The 18,092-nt window shown below is 43.5% G+C and overlaps 1 protein-coding gene across 1 annotated transcript in view; it reads left to right on the top strand.

Moving 5' to 3' along the window:
* bsnb (bassoon (presynaptic cytomatrix protein) b) overlaps positions 1 to 18,092 on the top strand; it is a 52,032-nt gene that overhangs the window by 30,920 nt on the left and 3,020 nt on the right. Inside the window, exons 4-7 of the mRNA XM_030777271.1 lie at positions 5,943 to 6,413; positions 6,850 to 8,351; positions 8,400 to 13,329; positions 15,874 to 18,004. Coding sequence (XP_030633131.1) covers positions 5,943 to 6,413; positions 6,850 to 8,351; positions 8,400 to 13,329; positions 15,874 to 18,004 — 9,034 coding nt within the window. The remainder of the gene's footprint in view (positions 1 to 5,942; positions 6,414 to 6,849; positions 8,352 to 8,399; positions 13,330 to 15,873; positions 18,005 to 18,092) is intronic.

Here is an 18,092-nt window from a genome sequence, read left to right as displayed (position 1 = left end):
GGACATATTGACGAGGTGAAAGATAAGAGATTGTGCTAATGGATAGATGGGTGGTGTATTTTGGCATTTAAAAATAGGTGACATTTCCTGAACTCAGCATGTGTACCTGTGTCTCGTGGGAAGACAGCATGGGAGAGTGGAGCCTGCTGTTGTCAGGAGCAGGAACATGCATGTGGCTTAGTAGGTCTATGTGAGTACAGACTGACAGTGCAAACACACCGTGTGTATTATGGAAAGATTTAGTTGAGTATGTTTGCATGTGAGTATGTGAGTATACATTTGCGTGTGGGTGACTGCACGTCTACGTAAGTGAGTGTATTGCTAAATTTCATAACGCCCCCCTCCCCTCACTCTCTCTCTCTCTCTGTCTGTCTCTCTCTCTCTCTTTGGCTCCCTCCACAGGGAACAGAGTGTAAACTCAGCCTGGCTGTTTGTCGCCATGCTGTTTATTAACAGCTGTATTGTACTATACCACATTCCTTCTATGTATAAGTTTTATACTCGCTGTAAAGGATGTAAACTCACACCAATTTCTGTGTATTATATATGTATTAGGTTTTGCCTTGTTGAATTAACACTGACATTCCATCTCCTTTATTAACAAAAAAGCCTCCACCATTGATTTCTTTGTCAAGGACAAAGATACATCGCATTCTGGAAACGGTCTGTAACATAAACGTGCACATATACTCAAACCTTCAATGAACACACATTGTTTAGGTGTTCAGTGTGTGATCACTGAATGAGTCAGCAAGACTTACAATGAGCATGGGAGCTTTACCAGTCTTAGTTTGATTGCTGTTGCCTGTGACAACCTATCACTAATTATTCTTTACAGCAAATGACCCTAGTGTCTCTGCACATGGTGGCCAGAAAATGATGGAATAATGTTGCAGTGTCTAGAAAAATGATTCCAATTAGATTAGAACGACTGAAATTTCTTTGTGTGCAGTAATAGAGCCATGCTCCATTAGTTTCATGTTCAGTGGTTGAAATACTTGAAAGAAGGAAAAGGTTTATTTTGACTCGCATGGCCGTCGATATCCTCGCACCCGTGTTTAGATTGAGTGCCCATTCTTCGTCTGTTCTGTAAACTCATTCAGGCTCATTTAGGGTTATGAGACACCTGGGCCCCTCATGTTGTCACAGTCCATTTATTTAGGGCCAAATGTAAATAATGCCTCTCTTCCCTAGACTTGATCCAAAATGAATGTGTAGAGGTGCCTAATTAAGACACGACATCAAAAACCAAAAGGTTTGGGGGCTAGCAGTTGCTTTAAGCTTTGCTAGCAAAGGGAGATTTTGTGCTTTTATGCTTTTATAATCAGATGTGAATCAAGACAAAAGAGTTACATTAATGCATGACTCATGCTGACATTATAAAAAAACAGCTAGGACATTCGAAACAACATTTCCGTATTTATTGCAGTTAAAAATGACAAAATTAGAAATGTGACGGTGTACGACACACATACATACGCATGTGCATGCGCATGCGCACAAACACACACGCACACACACACACACACACACACACACACACACACACACTTCTGAGACTTCTTGTCAGAGCTATGGAGGGAACTCAGGAAAAGAAGAATTGTTTCATACATGTTTCATAACTTGGCTTTGAGGTGAAAAGCCAAAGGTTGGATGCATGTTTCTCAGAGCATAAATTTAAACTGGTGGAAAAGCAGACTGTGAACTATCCTCTTTTGGTACTTACTAATGTAAATTCATGCGTTTATATAAACAGCTCAGCTCAATTCAGCTGAAACAATATTGTATCATATTTTATGGAAGACTTTCTACATACTTTGTTTTACTAAACCCATTAAAATGTATGATGTTATTATGATGATGTGCACTCACTGACACAACTCACTAACAAGGTTGAATACCTCTGTAATTACATGATTTGCTGAACTGCCATTATCTCACTCTTTCACCATCATGCATCAGTACCATTCCACTCGTGTAACACTATCCTTGTCTGTTGGAGGCATGAATATGCCTTAAATGGCTATGCCCTGTGACTGGAGTAAGTACTGCTTGAAGTAGCAAAGGGGAAAGCTTTGCTTGCTTGATATATTTGCAGTTCTCTTAGGTTTATTTATAGAGGCCTATCTCTGTCGGGTCATTCAAGGTGATGATGATACAATTTCTTAATACCCTCCTACGTATGAATTTAAAAATGTAAAAAAAAAAAAATAATAATAATCACAGTGAACAGGATCAGGCTAATAGGCACAACACATAGAGACTTACAGGCTAGATTCCCTACATTTCCTAGATTCAGATGTAGTGTCTAGACTTTGTGCAGAGACACTGATTGTGAGTTCAGGTGGCTTTAGGAGACTGTTCATACTTGTTGTTCAAAAGGGAGGAGGAAAATGTATGTGGTTTTTATTTATTTTTTTGGAAATAAATGTAAAGCACAGTGTGGCATACAACACCATCTGTGATTTCTGGCTTCCTGATTCAAAGTCATGATTGTGTGTGTGTGTGTGTGTGTGTGTGTGTGTATGTGTATGTGTGTTCATATATCTTAACAAGAAAGAAGACTGAAAGAGAGAGTGCTCCAATGTTTTTAGAAACTGAAATGATTTTCCATAAACTTGCAGTAGTGGTAGATCAATCCAGGAGGTTTTAAACTGAAGCATTTATAGTAGTTTTCCCATTTCATTCAGTTAATACTGACCGTAACAAAGCATAAAATTACAACACTGGTTCTCAGCTTCTCCTGAAAAGCACAACTGAGAAGTCCCTGGTTTTTTTTCCAAAACAGAAAAAAACATTCATGTTTTAAAACTGTCAGGATTATTTACTTAGAGTCTTGAGGTGATAGATGTTGGATGCAGCTGTCCTGGAGGTATACTAATATATTTTGCGAGTTAGATTGGATTCAATACCTTAGCTAAAGCTACTACACCTACTGTAGGTTGATCTACAGTGGCACAGTTTCTTGTAAATCTAGATGTTTTATGTAAATCGTGGACTGCTACTTTAAGGAAGAATTTTATATTTGGGTTCTCACTTTTTTCATTAAAATTTTAATCATTTTTAAAGGGGGTAGTACATTTTGTACAAGTAAGCAAATAGCAAGGAACGAATATACTCAATTACAGTCCATTCATTTTTTAAAGAGATTGTCTGTATTGGTCTGTTGCATACCTTGCAATAAATGAGGATACATTGAAGCAGTTAGCGTACACGTTACCTGATCAGAGCAATAACACGGTTAGTCACAAAGTGCCATACACATCTGGTTTAATATGTACTGACTTTGATACTCCATTTTCTACTCACACTTTTCCTCTGTCCTCGTGCCACATCTCTCTGTCTCTACGACTGCTCTTTGGACCATCCAAACTGTCACTGAGGGCTTGGAGAGACAAGGTTCTTAATAGTCTCTTATGTTGCTTTACAGGCCCAATCATGTAAATGAACCTCATAAATGCTCCCATTTTTGCCCCATGCTTTGGCTGAAGACACAGATTGGACTGCCTGGCATGATAAGAACTGAGCCAATCTCTGATTATGGCTGTTCCAGAGCAAGGCTGTATTGAGGGGCAGGAGGTTGGATTTGGCAATTGGCTTTTGTAGCAGGAAGAGAACTGCTCCAAAAACAACAAATTAGCATAACATTATCATTTGTAATTAACATTTTTACATGTAGTCTACATTCATTTCACCATGCAGGAGCTGAGGTATGGAAAATGCTTCCTGCTGTTGTTAGAGCTTCCAGTCAGTCTTGTTAGGGTAACTGCACTGACGATGCATGCAGTATCCTAACGCTTGTACACATTTGCGTGTATGTGCTAAAGAAGCCAGGGGTTGTCTCTCAAGAGCTGTTCTGTATTTTCCTACATTCATTTTCCTCTCTGTTCCCTGTTGCTGATAAAACAGAGTGATCAATAAATGATGCTGTCACTGCACACACACACACACACACACACACACACACACACACACACACACACACGTGTACACAAACTAAGCTGACTACTTCTTGGATTCTGTACACATCACATTGGTGGTCGCATTTAGATGTTACACATGAAAGGGAGAAATGCGCAGATGGTTAGTTCTTAGAGCCTAGCACCTGTTTATATTTAGCTCCTTTGTGGAGCACTTGAGGGAGATGAAAACAAAGAGTATGCATCTGCTTCATATGCCAATAACTCCTTCAGTGGTCTCCAGTGCCGCTACAACAGCCAACAAAGTTCTACAGCGTTTCCATGCCATAACTTATATTTACAACATCAACATGATTCTCTCTCTCTCTCCCCTCTCTCCTCTCTCGCTCTCTTCACCCCCTCTCTCTCTCCCTCTCCTCTTTATTTCTGTGTGGTGTTAGTGCTTGATGGTTGTGTGTACAGATTAATGGCACTATTTGGCTGAGTCATTGTTATTTGTTTCCTTGCCAAGACCAGAATTGTATTCAACCAAAAGCTCTGACAACTTCCTTTATTCCTATCCTTCAAAATAGTAGAAAATAATAGGTTACATTTTTGCTTACTGTGCTCATAGGCATGGACAGCTCTGCTAACTGGAGCATGGGCAGATAGATGAAAATGGTTTTGCTAAAGGACACATTCAAAAAGTATGAAGTAACATGTCTCCCTCCTGAACAGGTACTGGTATTAGCCTAATATGTTTGAGTACTATGTGACTTTTGTATTATGTTGTCAAATAAGGTCATTGCACTTCAGGGCTTTTTCTGAGACTGCTGTTTGTTGTTATCACTGAGATGAACATTTTATCATAAATATTGTGAGAATTCATGATGTCTCTTGGGATTTGTTGCCATTTTCTTTCTGTCCTCAACAAACAACACAGAGGCCTTTCTGTGAGTGTGTTTGCATAGGTTATTGTCATCCTTCTGTCTCTCTCCCTTTCTCTCTCTCTCTTTCTCTCTCTCTCTCTCTCTCTCTCTCCCTCTCAAGTTTTTTCAGCACCTGCCAGGTGCTAAGCTCCGAGGTTTACTCAGGATCTCATCACTGTATATTTGCCTCAATGTTACATAGTCAGTGGAGCACCCTGAGGACTACCGATGCGGTTAATAAGCCAGAGCCGGGTAAACACAAATGAGCTAATACACAAACAGCAGGGAGCCGGTCTGTGTGTCTGTGCAAGTTAATGAGAGAGGGAGCTAATCAGAGAAAAGCAGAGAGGAAAGTGGATGAAGATGTAAGCTATAAAGAAACCCATGACCGAACCTCTCTCAGATCATCAAGGGTCAGCAACCTTAAGCTTAAGGTTCTACATACTACATGCATGATAGCCTGACTTACTGTAAATAACACTATTTTTAAGTTTCAGAGAGATCACACACACTCTACACACATCCTTTACTGTCCAGTTGAATCTGGATCACTGTGATATTTTAGATATGAAGTTGTAACAACAACTAAGCTTTCAGAGGATCAAGGAGATTTTTACAGTTGGGGAAATGGTCATTTTTGTCAAATGCAGTGTTTGACATCATTTGGTCTTTTTCATTTCAGTGCCTAAATCAGGATGTTAGATAATTCTCATTTAGTATTTTAGCCTAAAATGAATAATAGCCTATTAACAACATTTTGTGCTCCCAAAAGCTGATGATTCCCTTGTTTTAGGTTCATGGGTTAATTCTCTGCTTTCATTGACTTATCTGAGTCAACATAATAGTTAATGTTAAACAATTCTCTCTTTTACATACTCAGCAAGCTGCCTGATTAAAGGCTTCACTCTGATTAAAAGGTCTGGCCTGATTCCAGTCAGCCTGTCTATATTCGCTTGACCACTTTAATTTTAACACAAAACCTATGAAACAAACAACTGCAATATTCATATCAAAACTGTGATCAGTAATTGAAAGTTACATTTATGACATTAGTTTTATGATTGTCTTGTGGTGTTTTTTGATGCATAATGTTTGAAACATGTTTGTTTTTCAGAAGAAAGAATGGCTCTGCTTGACCTGCCAGACACAGAGAGCTATGTCAGGAGACTTGGGGGATAGTCCAGCTCCTGCCCCTCAGCCAATGGGATCCCCACGTCATCTAGGGCCAGCCAATCAACAGCAGGCCCAGCAGAAAGGACCCAGTCAACAGACAGGGCTGAGGCCCACAGGCCCTCAGCAGCAAAAGCCACCAGGTGCTCAAGTAAGTGGACCTTTGTATCCTGCCCAACAGGGCAAGAGCCTCACGCAACACCAGTCATCACCTGTCAAACCAGTCCCTGGCAGTTCATCACCCCAGGGAATCAGTGAGACACGAAAACAAGAGCAAGCCATAAGCAAGAGCCAAGTAAAACCCAAAACGGAGGAGGTGGAGGTCAAAACACCCTCTAAGAAAGGAACACCAGATATGACGACACTTAAAGATGAGAAGAAAAGTAGTGACTTGCAGAAGTCAAAACACCATGACGTGAGTGACCTGCTGTGTCCTCATTGTCATTGTCCTCACTGTTCATGAACAATCCCAGCATAATTTTCAGTTAGCCATAAAGATATTGTAGAGGTCATTTCTTCTTTTTTAGCAGGATGTTGACCATTACCATTAACCTCTTTCAGTTTCATTTGTATCATGTAGTCATAACCTTGAGTGAGAATTTTTTTCATTGTTTTGTGATACATCATCAATTTAGTCGCATTACTGATTGCTGTTATCATGATGTGCTCGTTGTCTTTCATGCAATCATGTATTTTGTTTTGGATGCTTAATAACAGCCCCATATCATCTCTTGAATGTTATTCAGCATGATCTTGTATTTTTTAAATTCTCTGTTCGAGTTTGTTTTAATTTATGAGACTTGTTTAAATCTTAATAAAGACACCTACTAATTTTTTATGCTTTATTGCAGGATTCAAACAAATCAAGTACACAAAGCCTGAGTGATACAGGCTACTCATCAGATGGGATATCCAGCTCTCAGAGTGAGATTACTGGGCTGATCCAAGAAGAAGGTGTCACACTGAACGAGAAAGGGATCTGTGAACAACATGGTCCCTCTAGCCCCTCTGAAATAACAAAACTGGAGAGCTCCATGCGGCCTCTGCTAGAGTCCAAGACTGCTTCTGACCAGTGGCGGAACAGAGATAGCCATGATGGTGATGATAAACAGCCGAGACCTCGCTCCTTGTCCATTTCCCAGGACCAGGCATTTGACTCTGATGAAGAAGCAGCTCGGGAGGAGTCCTCAGATGACCTAAGCTGCAAGTTACGTCATGACTATGTAGAGGACAGCAGTGAGAGTGGCCTTTCTCCATTACCAACCAGACCAAAGAAGTCCCAAAAAGAAATGACAGATGAGGACTTTATGAGGAGGCAGATCCTACAGATGAGTGCAGATGAGGAGGAGATTGGAGATACTGATGAGTGTGGTCAACAAAAGGCGAAAAAGGGCCATAAACACAGTGTTGATCTGGGAAAGGAGAAACGACGTCTCACACACCACTCCAGCAGTTTTGAAGAAGATAGCAAAGGAAGTGATGGTGCATACAAATGTGGTGAAGGTGATGATATGATGACCTCTCAAGGAGGCTTAAGACGTTTCAAGACTATAGAACTGAATAACACAAACAGTTACAGTCGTGACATGGAACTCAGCACAGATCATGACCTCAGAGAGCCTGAGTTGGAGATGGAAAGCCTGACTGGTTCACCTGAGGAGCGGTCAAGAGGGGACTATTCTTCCACCCTCCCTGCAACCACTCCAAGCTATACCTCTGGTACATCTCCCACCTCTGTATCTTCAATGGAGGATGACAGCGATAGTAGTCCTAGCCGAAGGCAAAGGCTGGAAGAGGCTAAGCAGCAACGGAAAGCTCGACATCGGTCCCATGGCCCACTCTTACCTACCATTGAGGATTCCTCTGAGGAGGATGAGTTGAGAGAAGAAGAAGAACTTCTTAGAGAGCAAGAGAAAATGAGAGACTTGGAGCAGCAGAGAATTCGAAGTACAGCTAGGAAAACAAAAAGGGACAAGGAGGAGCTTAGGGCCCAGAGACGCAGAGAGAGGTCAAAGACTCCCCCTAGTAACCTGTCTCCAATTGAAGACGCATCACCAACAGAGGAGCTAAGACAGGCAGCTGAAATGGAAGAGCTTCATAGATCATCTTGCTCAGAATACTCACCATCAATGGATTCAGAGGCTGAAGGCTTTGACATGGGTTCAAAGTTGTACAAGTCTGGTAGTGAATACAACCTACCTACATTTATGTCTCTGTACTCCCCCACAGAAAAAGCACCTGCTGTATCACCTTCTGCAGCAGATAAGTCATTAAAAAGTGCAGAGGAGGTCTACGAAGAAATGATGAGAAAGGCAGAAATGATGCAAAAACAGCAGCAAATGCAGCAGGGGAGGCAAGGGCAACAACTCACCAATGTACATCAACAAAACATTCTTCAAAGGCAACAAGCTGGTGTCCCCCAGTTGAGTAGAGACAAACAGCACTTAGATGCTGGTTCAACAACTTTAAGCCCAGGAACAAGCCCTACCCAACTCTCAGCTCCTGTGTCACTTTCAACACAAAGTGACTCCAGTGGTCGAGGGTCACCAGGCATGCGTGGTGCACAGCATTATTCAAAAGAAAATCAAGAAAAAATAAGGGCTCAAACATCCAAAGTTGGCCCAACAACTGGCCCACCTGGGACACATACAGTAACGTCTTCTCAGACAGGTTCTACTGCTGCACCTCCTCCGGGAAGACCAGGTGTTCAGGGAACAGCATCACCTGAGCCCTCTGCAGCGTCCTCACTTACATCCAAAGTATTTTCTTATTTTAAAAACCCTAGTTCCCCCACCTCCCCATCAACATCTCCTGCACAGAGTCCTACTCGTTCTCCTGCTGGTATTTCCAGTTCACCTCTGCCAACAACACATGCCTCCCAAATACCACAAAGAACCGGTACCCCACGACTCTCGAGACAGCAGTCCTCTCAAGATTCGCCAGTCATGGTGATAACACTCGGCTCACAGACTCCAAGCCAACCTGCTAAACCAGTGACTGTAAATTCTTCCACTTCCCCTTTGTCTTCACCAACAAAACATCAGCACCCCCAACATCAGAAGCAACCAATTTGTCAGCCTCAGCCACCAACAAGTTCCCCTTCTTCCCCACAAAAAATTTCCAGCCATCCAGCAACTCAGCATAACTTGCAAAAAACACATACAACAGAAAAAGTTCATCCAGGCATAAGCGCTGCTTCTACTGGAGGCACCTATAGTCGAGGATCTCTCTCCATGGAAAATATATCCCTTTGTAAAATATCCACTGTCCCAGGAATGTCTAGGGTTGTTGAGCAAGGTCAGGCTCCCCCAAGTGGGAGTGTAGTGGATCTAAGAGCTCCCATGAAACCCACCCCAATCATAATGACAGAGCAAGGTATGGACCTGACATCTCTTGCATCCGATACACGGCGGTACTCTCTTGGTGCAGAAACGCCTAGCCGTCATACTGCAGTTCAGCCTCTTATCATGAATCTAAATGCACAGGAGCAACCTCATGTTACCACATCAACACCAACAACAGTGAGTGTTACTGTGGCAGCATCCATGTTTATATCGCAGCCAAAGCATCCAGTGGTTTATGGAGATCCACTGCAGAACCGTGTTGACCTTGGTCAAGGAGTTGGAGCTGCAGTTTGTCTTACCCAGACAAAGCCACAAGTAACAGACCCGTCTATTCCAAAGATTGATGCTTGTCTAGAGGATCTTGGTATCCAACAGCAGCAGCTTCAGAAACAGCAACAGAAGTTACAGCAGCAGCAACAGCTCCTTGAGCAGCAGCTTCAGCAACATCAACAGGCAGCTTCGTCTTTTGCTCGCTACAATTTAGCAAACCAAGTTCAACCAGTATTATTGAAAAAGGACTTAATGGTTAGTCAGACCAGTAGTGGCAGTGCTCAAACAGTGGTCAGTGTCAGTGCGATTCCAAGAGTCTCTCCTCTTCCTCCCCAGCCATCGACTGGAATAGCATCCCCCACCCCCACTCTTCCCCATGACATTTATGGTGGTGTAGCCCTTGAACTAAAGAATAAGCCCACTGTTGTGAACCTGTCTACAGGAAAGCCTCATGTAATGATGGTACAATTAGATGAAAACAGCATATCACAAGGAACTGTTACCCAACTTGTGAAAAGAGAGGAGCCAGTTCCGGCACCTGCTCCAGAAGTTCTGGATCTCACAGGACAAATTAAATCTGAGAACCAAGTGGCCTGTTGTGATGTTGTTTATAAGTTGCCTTTTGCTGGTTCTTGCACAGGACCTTTTGCTCAGAGGACCAAGACCTCAGATAATAGTACCACTGAACCTTCTCAAGCCACTCATTCAGTTACTGCCCCTCATATTAGTTCAGGACAACAGCCCCAACCTGGGAAAGATGGCTACCAGGTGACAAATATGCAAGGAGCAACAAAGGAATATAAACCATTTGGGTTACCCCCTCCAGGGCGCCTTCAGCCATCAATGTCTGATACCAATCTCTCAGAGGGAGTGCATCAGCAATATCAACGGACTGATCCAGGTGATCTTGCAGTAGATTTGAGTACAATGAAACAGGCTTATGAAGGTGGATATCTTGGAATGGGTGCACAATATGGGTCCTACACAGATCTGCGTCAGCATGGAGATATTTCAGGACCACCATTACCACTCCGGAGATATGGGTCTATGTCCAATATCAATGCAGACTATGGTTATCCCACACGAGATCTTGGTGGTTTTCAGGAGCCTAACCTTGCACAGTACAGTGCCACAACAGCAAGAGAGATTAGTCGAATGTGTGCAGCTCTTAATTCTATGGACCAGTTTGGTGGGCGTTATGGTAACAATCCAGAGCTTCTTCAGTGTGGGGCTGGAAGAGGTGACGCATCAGGCAGAATGAATCTTCAACAAGGGTTAGCATCTATTAGAGCCAATCTGTTATATGGTCCTGATGGAAGGCCCACTGTTCATGGTCAAGCACTAACTAATCTCATCAATGCCAGACAAGCAAGTCTACGAGCCATGTGTCCTTCTGCTCTGAGGACTGCTGATGGCATGATATTCTCTACTATCACTACTCCTATAGCCTCCACTTTACCAATCACAACTCAGCCAGCCCCTGTCCTGCAACCCTTGCTTAGAGGTGTTTATAGACCCTACACTACTGGAAATGTTACCGCTGTACCTCTTGCAAGCCTTACCAGGTTGTCACATGTGACTCCAAGGATGCCTCTCTCTGCACAGGGACCTTATAGATATCCACCTCCCAGTCGTTTTCCAACAACGGCCCAGGCTTCTACACCAGGAAGCGCAGTAACCGAAAACACCTCTGCTCAGGAAAGTCCTGTCTATCTAGGGAAATCATCAGCACCTGGTTCTGTACCCCCAACTTCAACCTTACCTGCACAGCACAGTGCACTGACAGCTGGCTCTCAAACCACCACAATTCCAGTTCAGGCCACCATAGTACCAACTAACTTTCAGACTCCTCGGTCTCATATTTTAGAGGAGAGCACCACAACACTTCCATCAGCTCAGTCTCAAACTCAGCCAGTGCATGCAACAATGCAATTACAAGTACAACCGCAGACAGTGACCCAAGGGCAAGGCCAAGACCTATCGCAAACCCAAGGGCAGTCACTTGCTCAAATACAACCTCTGGCTCAGCCTCAGGCACTGACATTGTCACAAACACAGCCCCAGACTGTTTCACGGGTTTTGCCAGAAACTAAGGCCAGCACAACCATTACTGCTTCTGGAAATGTAGAAAAAGATAAAGAGGATGAACGACTACGCCAACAACAGGAGCAGCTGTTGCAGTTGGAGAGAGAGCGTGTTGAGTTAGAGAAGCTTCGTCAGCTACGCCTTCACGAAGAGCTTGAGAGGGATCGTTTGGAACTCCAAAGGCACAGGGAGAAAGAACAACTTCTTGTGCAGCGGGAGATTCAAGAACTACAGAACATTAAGCAGCAGGTGCTCCAACAGCAGCAGGCTGAAAGGGAGACCCAGCTGGTCATGCAAAGAGAGCAATTGGCTCAGCAGAGGCTACAATTAGACCAGATACAATCTTTACAGCAGCAACTTCAGCAACAGCTTGAGGAACAAAAGAGGCAGAAGACCGCAGCCATAGAGGCAGCTGCGGCTGCAGCTGCAGCTGAAGCCGCTGCAGCATCTGCTGCAGCAGCAGCAGCAGCCACTACAGCCCAAGGTGCCATTCAAGGAGTAGTAGTTGGTGGAGCTACACCTCAAAGCTTCTCTATTATTTGTGATCAAAGTGGCAGAGTTATTCCACAGGAGGGACAGAGTGTACAGTTCTTGCCTTATATAGATGGACAAATGATCCAGGCAGTGGTGACTTCAAGGCAAATACCCAGCTCTGCCTCTGAGATATCATTAAGAAACAGTGATGATCATGGAGATGCTAGAACTATGAAAAAACAGAACTCAATGCCCCGCTTGAGGGATGGATCAGAGGAGGAAACTGTAAAGAGGATTGCAGACTGCAGTGTCCAGACTGATGATGAAGACACAGAGGACAAATACATGTCAAGACGCAGGAGAACTAGACGCATTGCTGACTGCAGTGTGCAAACAGATGAAGAGGATCAAGTAGAATGGGAACAGCCTGTAAGGCGCAGAAGATCAAGGTTCTCCAAACACTCTGAATCCAGTGCAGAAACCAAGGCTGACGCAACATCCAAAATTACCTCAAGCATAGCCATCCAAACCACTAATGACTCCTCTTGTCAGACTGAGCCAGACCAACTAGGCAGGGTATCACCAGCAATCCATATCACCATGGCTGAAACATCAAAGGTTGAGCTCCTTCACTGTGTCTCAGCCCCTGAAAGGACGCAGAGAGGAGAGAGTTTAGCTTGTCAGACTGAACCAGAGGCACTATCTCAGGGTGTGGTAGCTCCACAGCTGAGTGTACCCACCACAGTCAGTCCATACTCCACCAGTTTGCAGATGGTTGGTTCTACCACATCCAAGTTAGAGAGGAGAAAACCTGACCCCCTAGATATTGGCTATCAGCAGCAAGCCCAACAAAATGAATCTCCATCCCGCCAGCCTCCAAAATCTCCACAGGTGCTGTACTCTCCAGTATCCCCGCTGTCTCCCCATCGCATGTTAGAGACAACCTTTACATCAAGTGAGAAGCTAAATAAGGCACATGTTACACCCCAACAAAAAGCCTTCACCACTGAGTCCCCCCAAAGGCATCAGACTCTTCCAAGACCCATAAAGAGTGTTCAGCGGTCAATGTCAGATCCTAAGCCCCTTAGCCCAACTTCTGAAGATCCATCCAAGACCAGATTTTCCCTCTACCAAAGTCAGGCGCTTCCAAGCAGTCAGGTAGGCAGCCGTTTTACTACTTTGTGACAATGTCATTTCTACACATTTCTACAGCTAGTCATATTTAAAAAGTTTTCTAAATAACAGCACTAGTAAAGGACGGCAAAAAGCATACATATGCACTAGGGATGTAATGATTCGTTGTAGCACGATGCATTGCGGTGCAAAAATGTGACGGTATGCATCATAAAAGTTGGCGGTACGCATCGTATAAATTCATCAGTGGTAGTAAATAAAAGTAAAATGAAAATAGTCACCTGTATCATTATTTGTGTTACCAGTGCACAAAGTCATACGTCACACCTCTGGAATTCCAATTGAGGCCTCATGTTTTACGTGTTTCTGTCATAGACAGAAAGAAGATATTTCAGTAGCTGACTAGCAGCGTCAGCGTGAGACATAATGATTTTTGCTGGAGCTGGGATTGAAATTGTGGATGCGCCATCCTTCTTTAAATCAGAAGCTTGGCAACTTTTTGGCTTTCCAATCATTCCACAGGAAATGACGGCAAATTAACTGACAAAATGAAGACGGTATGCAAACACTGTCGGAAATCAGCTACACTACTGCTAATACCACGAATATCATGCAGCATCTACAGTGTCACCACAACAACAAACTCTGGTCAGAGGATATGAAAAAGAAAGTGCTTAAAGGCCAGACTTCTCTTTAAAAGAAGTTTTGCATCACCGTTGCCTCATACATGTGTACGAACACAAGATATCACCAGATCTACAAGAGTATTTATTGCTAAAGACATGAAACCATTCTTGATAGTCGACATCAAAGGATTTTGCCCACTACTTAAGACACTAGAGCCCAAATACAACATCCCTTCACACTCGCACTTTAGTCAATGTCGTACAATGAAGCAAAAACCAAAGTGACAGATATTCTGAAAAGTGTGAAGAGTGTGGCGATGACTACAGATGGGTGGACATCCAGGGCTGTTCAGAGCTACATTACAATCAATAGTGGATAGGGTAGGCTGCTGAAGGTTTGGGGGCTCTAGACTCGTCTGCTTTTTGAGATGCACACAGGAACAAACATAGCTGAAGTTTTAAAATCGGCATTATCAGTAGTGTTTATGATGGTATCTTAGCTCATTAATTTTTGTCTAAATCTGAGCATCGTGTGTTGAGGTGCAGTTTTCATCATTTCATATTTATGTAATATTAATGTTATACAGACAGACCCATTCAATTTAATATCATTTTATGTTTGAAGACTATTTATTTTTGTCTAGCTTTCAAAGAATTCCTCCTAGGGTCAAGCTATCATTCGTTTTGGTTTAATGGTACAAAAAGACAACAATAATTCAGCATTCTTAATGCATCGAAAGTAAATCCATTGTTTTCATTCCAGTTTCAGCTCAATTAATTTTCTTAAAAAATATAGTGGAAGAATCGAACTGTAAACATGGTATTGTTAATTGAATCAAACCGTGAGGTTAGTGTATCGTTACATCCCTAACATGCGCCATTCACTAAAAGCTAAAAGGCATAAATGTAATAGTATGCTGAGCACTGAAGGAACTTTTCGTTGTGGAAAAAAAAGACACTTATAGGCCTTGGCATCAATGGGCACAACAGAAGGTTCTCAGGAGAGCAGCTGTGTATCTTCGGCCCCTGAAAGCTTTTGATCCCTCTTCCTGTTGTCTCTCCGCACTCGCAGTGTTTTATCCTTTTGTTATTGTAACATTCATGCTTTTAAACACTTCTCTCATCATTATAATTCATATATTTAGCCAAAATCTTTTGCTCCTTTTCTCTGCCTTCCACTTTCGAAACTCTCCTCTTTTATGTCTTTTCACTGTTTCTCTCTTGCATTCTGACACACAATGTGTGTGTTATGTCTGGCAAACACCCAAAAATGGTGAGGGGTGGGTGGCACAGTGTGCAAGCATCCTGGTTCAGCCCTGCTGTCTTTTGGCATGTCAGCAGCTTGTCAGAATGAGGTCTGATTCTCCAGTGTGATAGCTGTCTTAGGAACACTCAGGCTTGTTCAAAAAGGAGCTCCATACACGATAACTTAGAAAGGAAATTGGAGATTATTTAAAGTTGATATTTTTATGTTTTAAAATGCCTTATGGATTTACAATGATTTAATAATGGATTGGCACAACTTCTACATGTAGTAAGTAAACAGCTTTTAAATGTCTGTTTAATTAGCTATTTTGCTGTGCTGTTTCTAGCATTTTAAAGGATGGAATCATCACGAAATTTTACAGAGTTAATGTTTTGCAAATGTGATGAATTTTATGAGACAAATTACTGCTCATGCCATAAATTAATTTCATATTACAAATGTTAAGAACAATTAAATTCTTTATTTGATTTTTCAGCTACTTTCTGAAGCTGTCCTAATCACTGCTTTTAGACCATATTTTTGGTGCAGTTGCTTTAAATCTCATTTCTTTCATTTCATCACTGGAGTGGACAGGAGCATGCAGTTAAAATTTTCAAGGCAAGGTGATGTGGATGTTGTGCCTTGTGTAATTTCTAAATGGCAATTTAATGCTAATTTTAACCATTTTCCCTCCAGATGGCTGCCTTGCAGCAGCAGAACTCAATGATGAAGAAGGTGAAAAGAACTCTTCCCAGCCCCCCTCCTGAAGAAACACCGCTACCCATTGTTACACCTGCCATGCCCCAGATGTACAGCTCCCCAGGACTACCCCAGAGGGTGTTGCCACGGCCAGCACAGGGGGTCACCAAGGCAGGCCTTTTGAATGAGCTTAAAGTTGTGGAGCAGGAGTCCTCCAAACTTCGCAAGCAACAAGCAGAGCTGGAGGAGGAGGAGAAAGAGATTGATGCTAAGCTACGATATCTTGAATTAGGTATCACACAGCGTAAAGAAACCTTGGTGAAAGAGAGAGAAAGGAGAGAGCTTGCCTACTTGCGATGTATGGGAGATGCACGTGACTACATGTCAGACAGTGAATTAAACAATCTGCGCCTTGCAGCAGCATCAGCAGGTACTTATGATGGAAATGGACTGTTATCACGGCCCAGCACAACACCACTTAACCAGTTTACTAGTGATCTTAATGCAGTTTCTCAATACCCCCCTACCTCCTCATATGTCCCTTATCAGTACCAACAAAGCCAACCAACACCCACACAGCCACCGACAGGTGCTTATCAGCAGATTGGATTCCAACCACCACAGTACCCCACAGCCTCACAGCCTCTACCAGGGACCTTCCAGCCTCAGCCTCCTCAACCCTCAGCTTACCAGTCTCAGGGAGCATTTCAGACTCATGGTTTCAGCCAGTCCACCTATCAGGCTGAGCTAAGCCTACAACAGAGTCATCAGGGGTTCCAGCCTCCAGCTCCTCCTGTCCCAGGACAGACTCTACCGTACCCTGGCCAGAGCCTGTCTTTCCAGCACCAGGCAGATATCCTCACTGTTCATCAGAGACCACGACAGACATCTCTGGCTGACCTGGAACAGAAGCTGCCTACCAATTATGAGGTCATCAGCAATCCTGCAGTGTCAGTAGCCACATCAGCTCAAGAACCTGGCTTCAGTGGTGCCTATTCCTCAACCATGACCAGTGCTTATGGGCAGTACCGAGCACCTGAACAGAGTCTGACTGACCGCATTCCAAGTCCCACATCTGCTTATGGCTCAGATGGTCTGTATACCACCAGTCTAGAGCAGAATATCCCCCGTAATTATGTCATGATTGATGACATAAGTGAATTGACAAAGGAGAGCATGGGCCCTTCATCTGACTTACAGCGGAGCGGGGACACGCTAGGGCACTCATCAGCTGGCCGTTACGGGAGTGAGAATGGCCCACAAGGAATGACCTATGGAGAAGAATCTGAAGATCCTTATGGCAGACCTAAAAACACCACCGGCTACCATCAGCAGGGTGCAGTGGACAGTCATGGACGGACAAGCACCACTATGAGTGGTGGTTCCTCATATTATTATGATGAATACAAACATTCTAGCTCTCGCAACAGTGCTGGGATGGGATCCCAGAAACATTCATCCAAGAGTTTAGCACCTGCTGTAGTCTCCTCTAAACGTAGCAAGCATAGGAAGCAAGGCATGGAGCAGAAGATCTCAAAATTTTCACCTATTGAGGAGGCTCGGGATGTGGAATCTGACCTTGCTTCTTACACCATGACTACGTCAACGGGTGGTAGCTGCACTGTAGTGTCCAGAACCAAGAAACACCAAGATGACCTCTCATATGGACTGAAGAAAAGCGCCTATGACCAGCAGAAATATTATAGTTCAAGTCGGGAGGCACTAGAAGAGGAAGAACGCTTATATGGATCTGGAAGATCAAGGTCAACAGGCTATGGGATGGACAAAATCTCCTCCAAAGACTCAGGAGGCTACAGGAGCAAATCATATGAGAGAGATGCCATGGAACGGTCCCAAAGGGGCAGTCACAGCCGGAGTGGACGCCCTTCCATGCGAACTCAGAATTCTGAGGAAGAAAGTCCCCTCAGCCCTGTAGGGAAGCCTATGGGCATTGGTCGCAGCGCTGTAGGTCCCGACACTCATGATGTACGAAACCAGTATGGCTCCAGCCATTCCCTGCCTGACGTACAGGACCATCACATGAAAGACATGCCGAGGAGCCATGTCTACAAACCTGATGACCCTTACCTTGTAGATGACATGCATTGTGCTGTTTCTGACAGTGAAGGTAATTGGTGCTGAATCACAACTGCCTGATGAACGTCTTCGTCTCAAGGGACTGCATGCCAGTTATCATGTGTGGAATGCTGTACAAT

This window comes from Chanos chanos, chromosome 6 (assembly GCF_902362185.1).
Source record: "Chanos chanos chromosome 6, fChaCha1.1, whole genome shotgun sequence".
In the NCBI taxonomy this organism is placed as follows: domain Eukaryota; kingdom Metazoa; phylum Chordata; class Actinopteri; order Gonorynchiformes; family Chanidae; genus Chanos; species Chanos chanos.
Note: the sequence above shows the minus strand (reverse complement) of the source record. Positions and strands in the feature narration are given on the sequence as shown.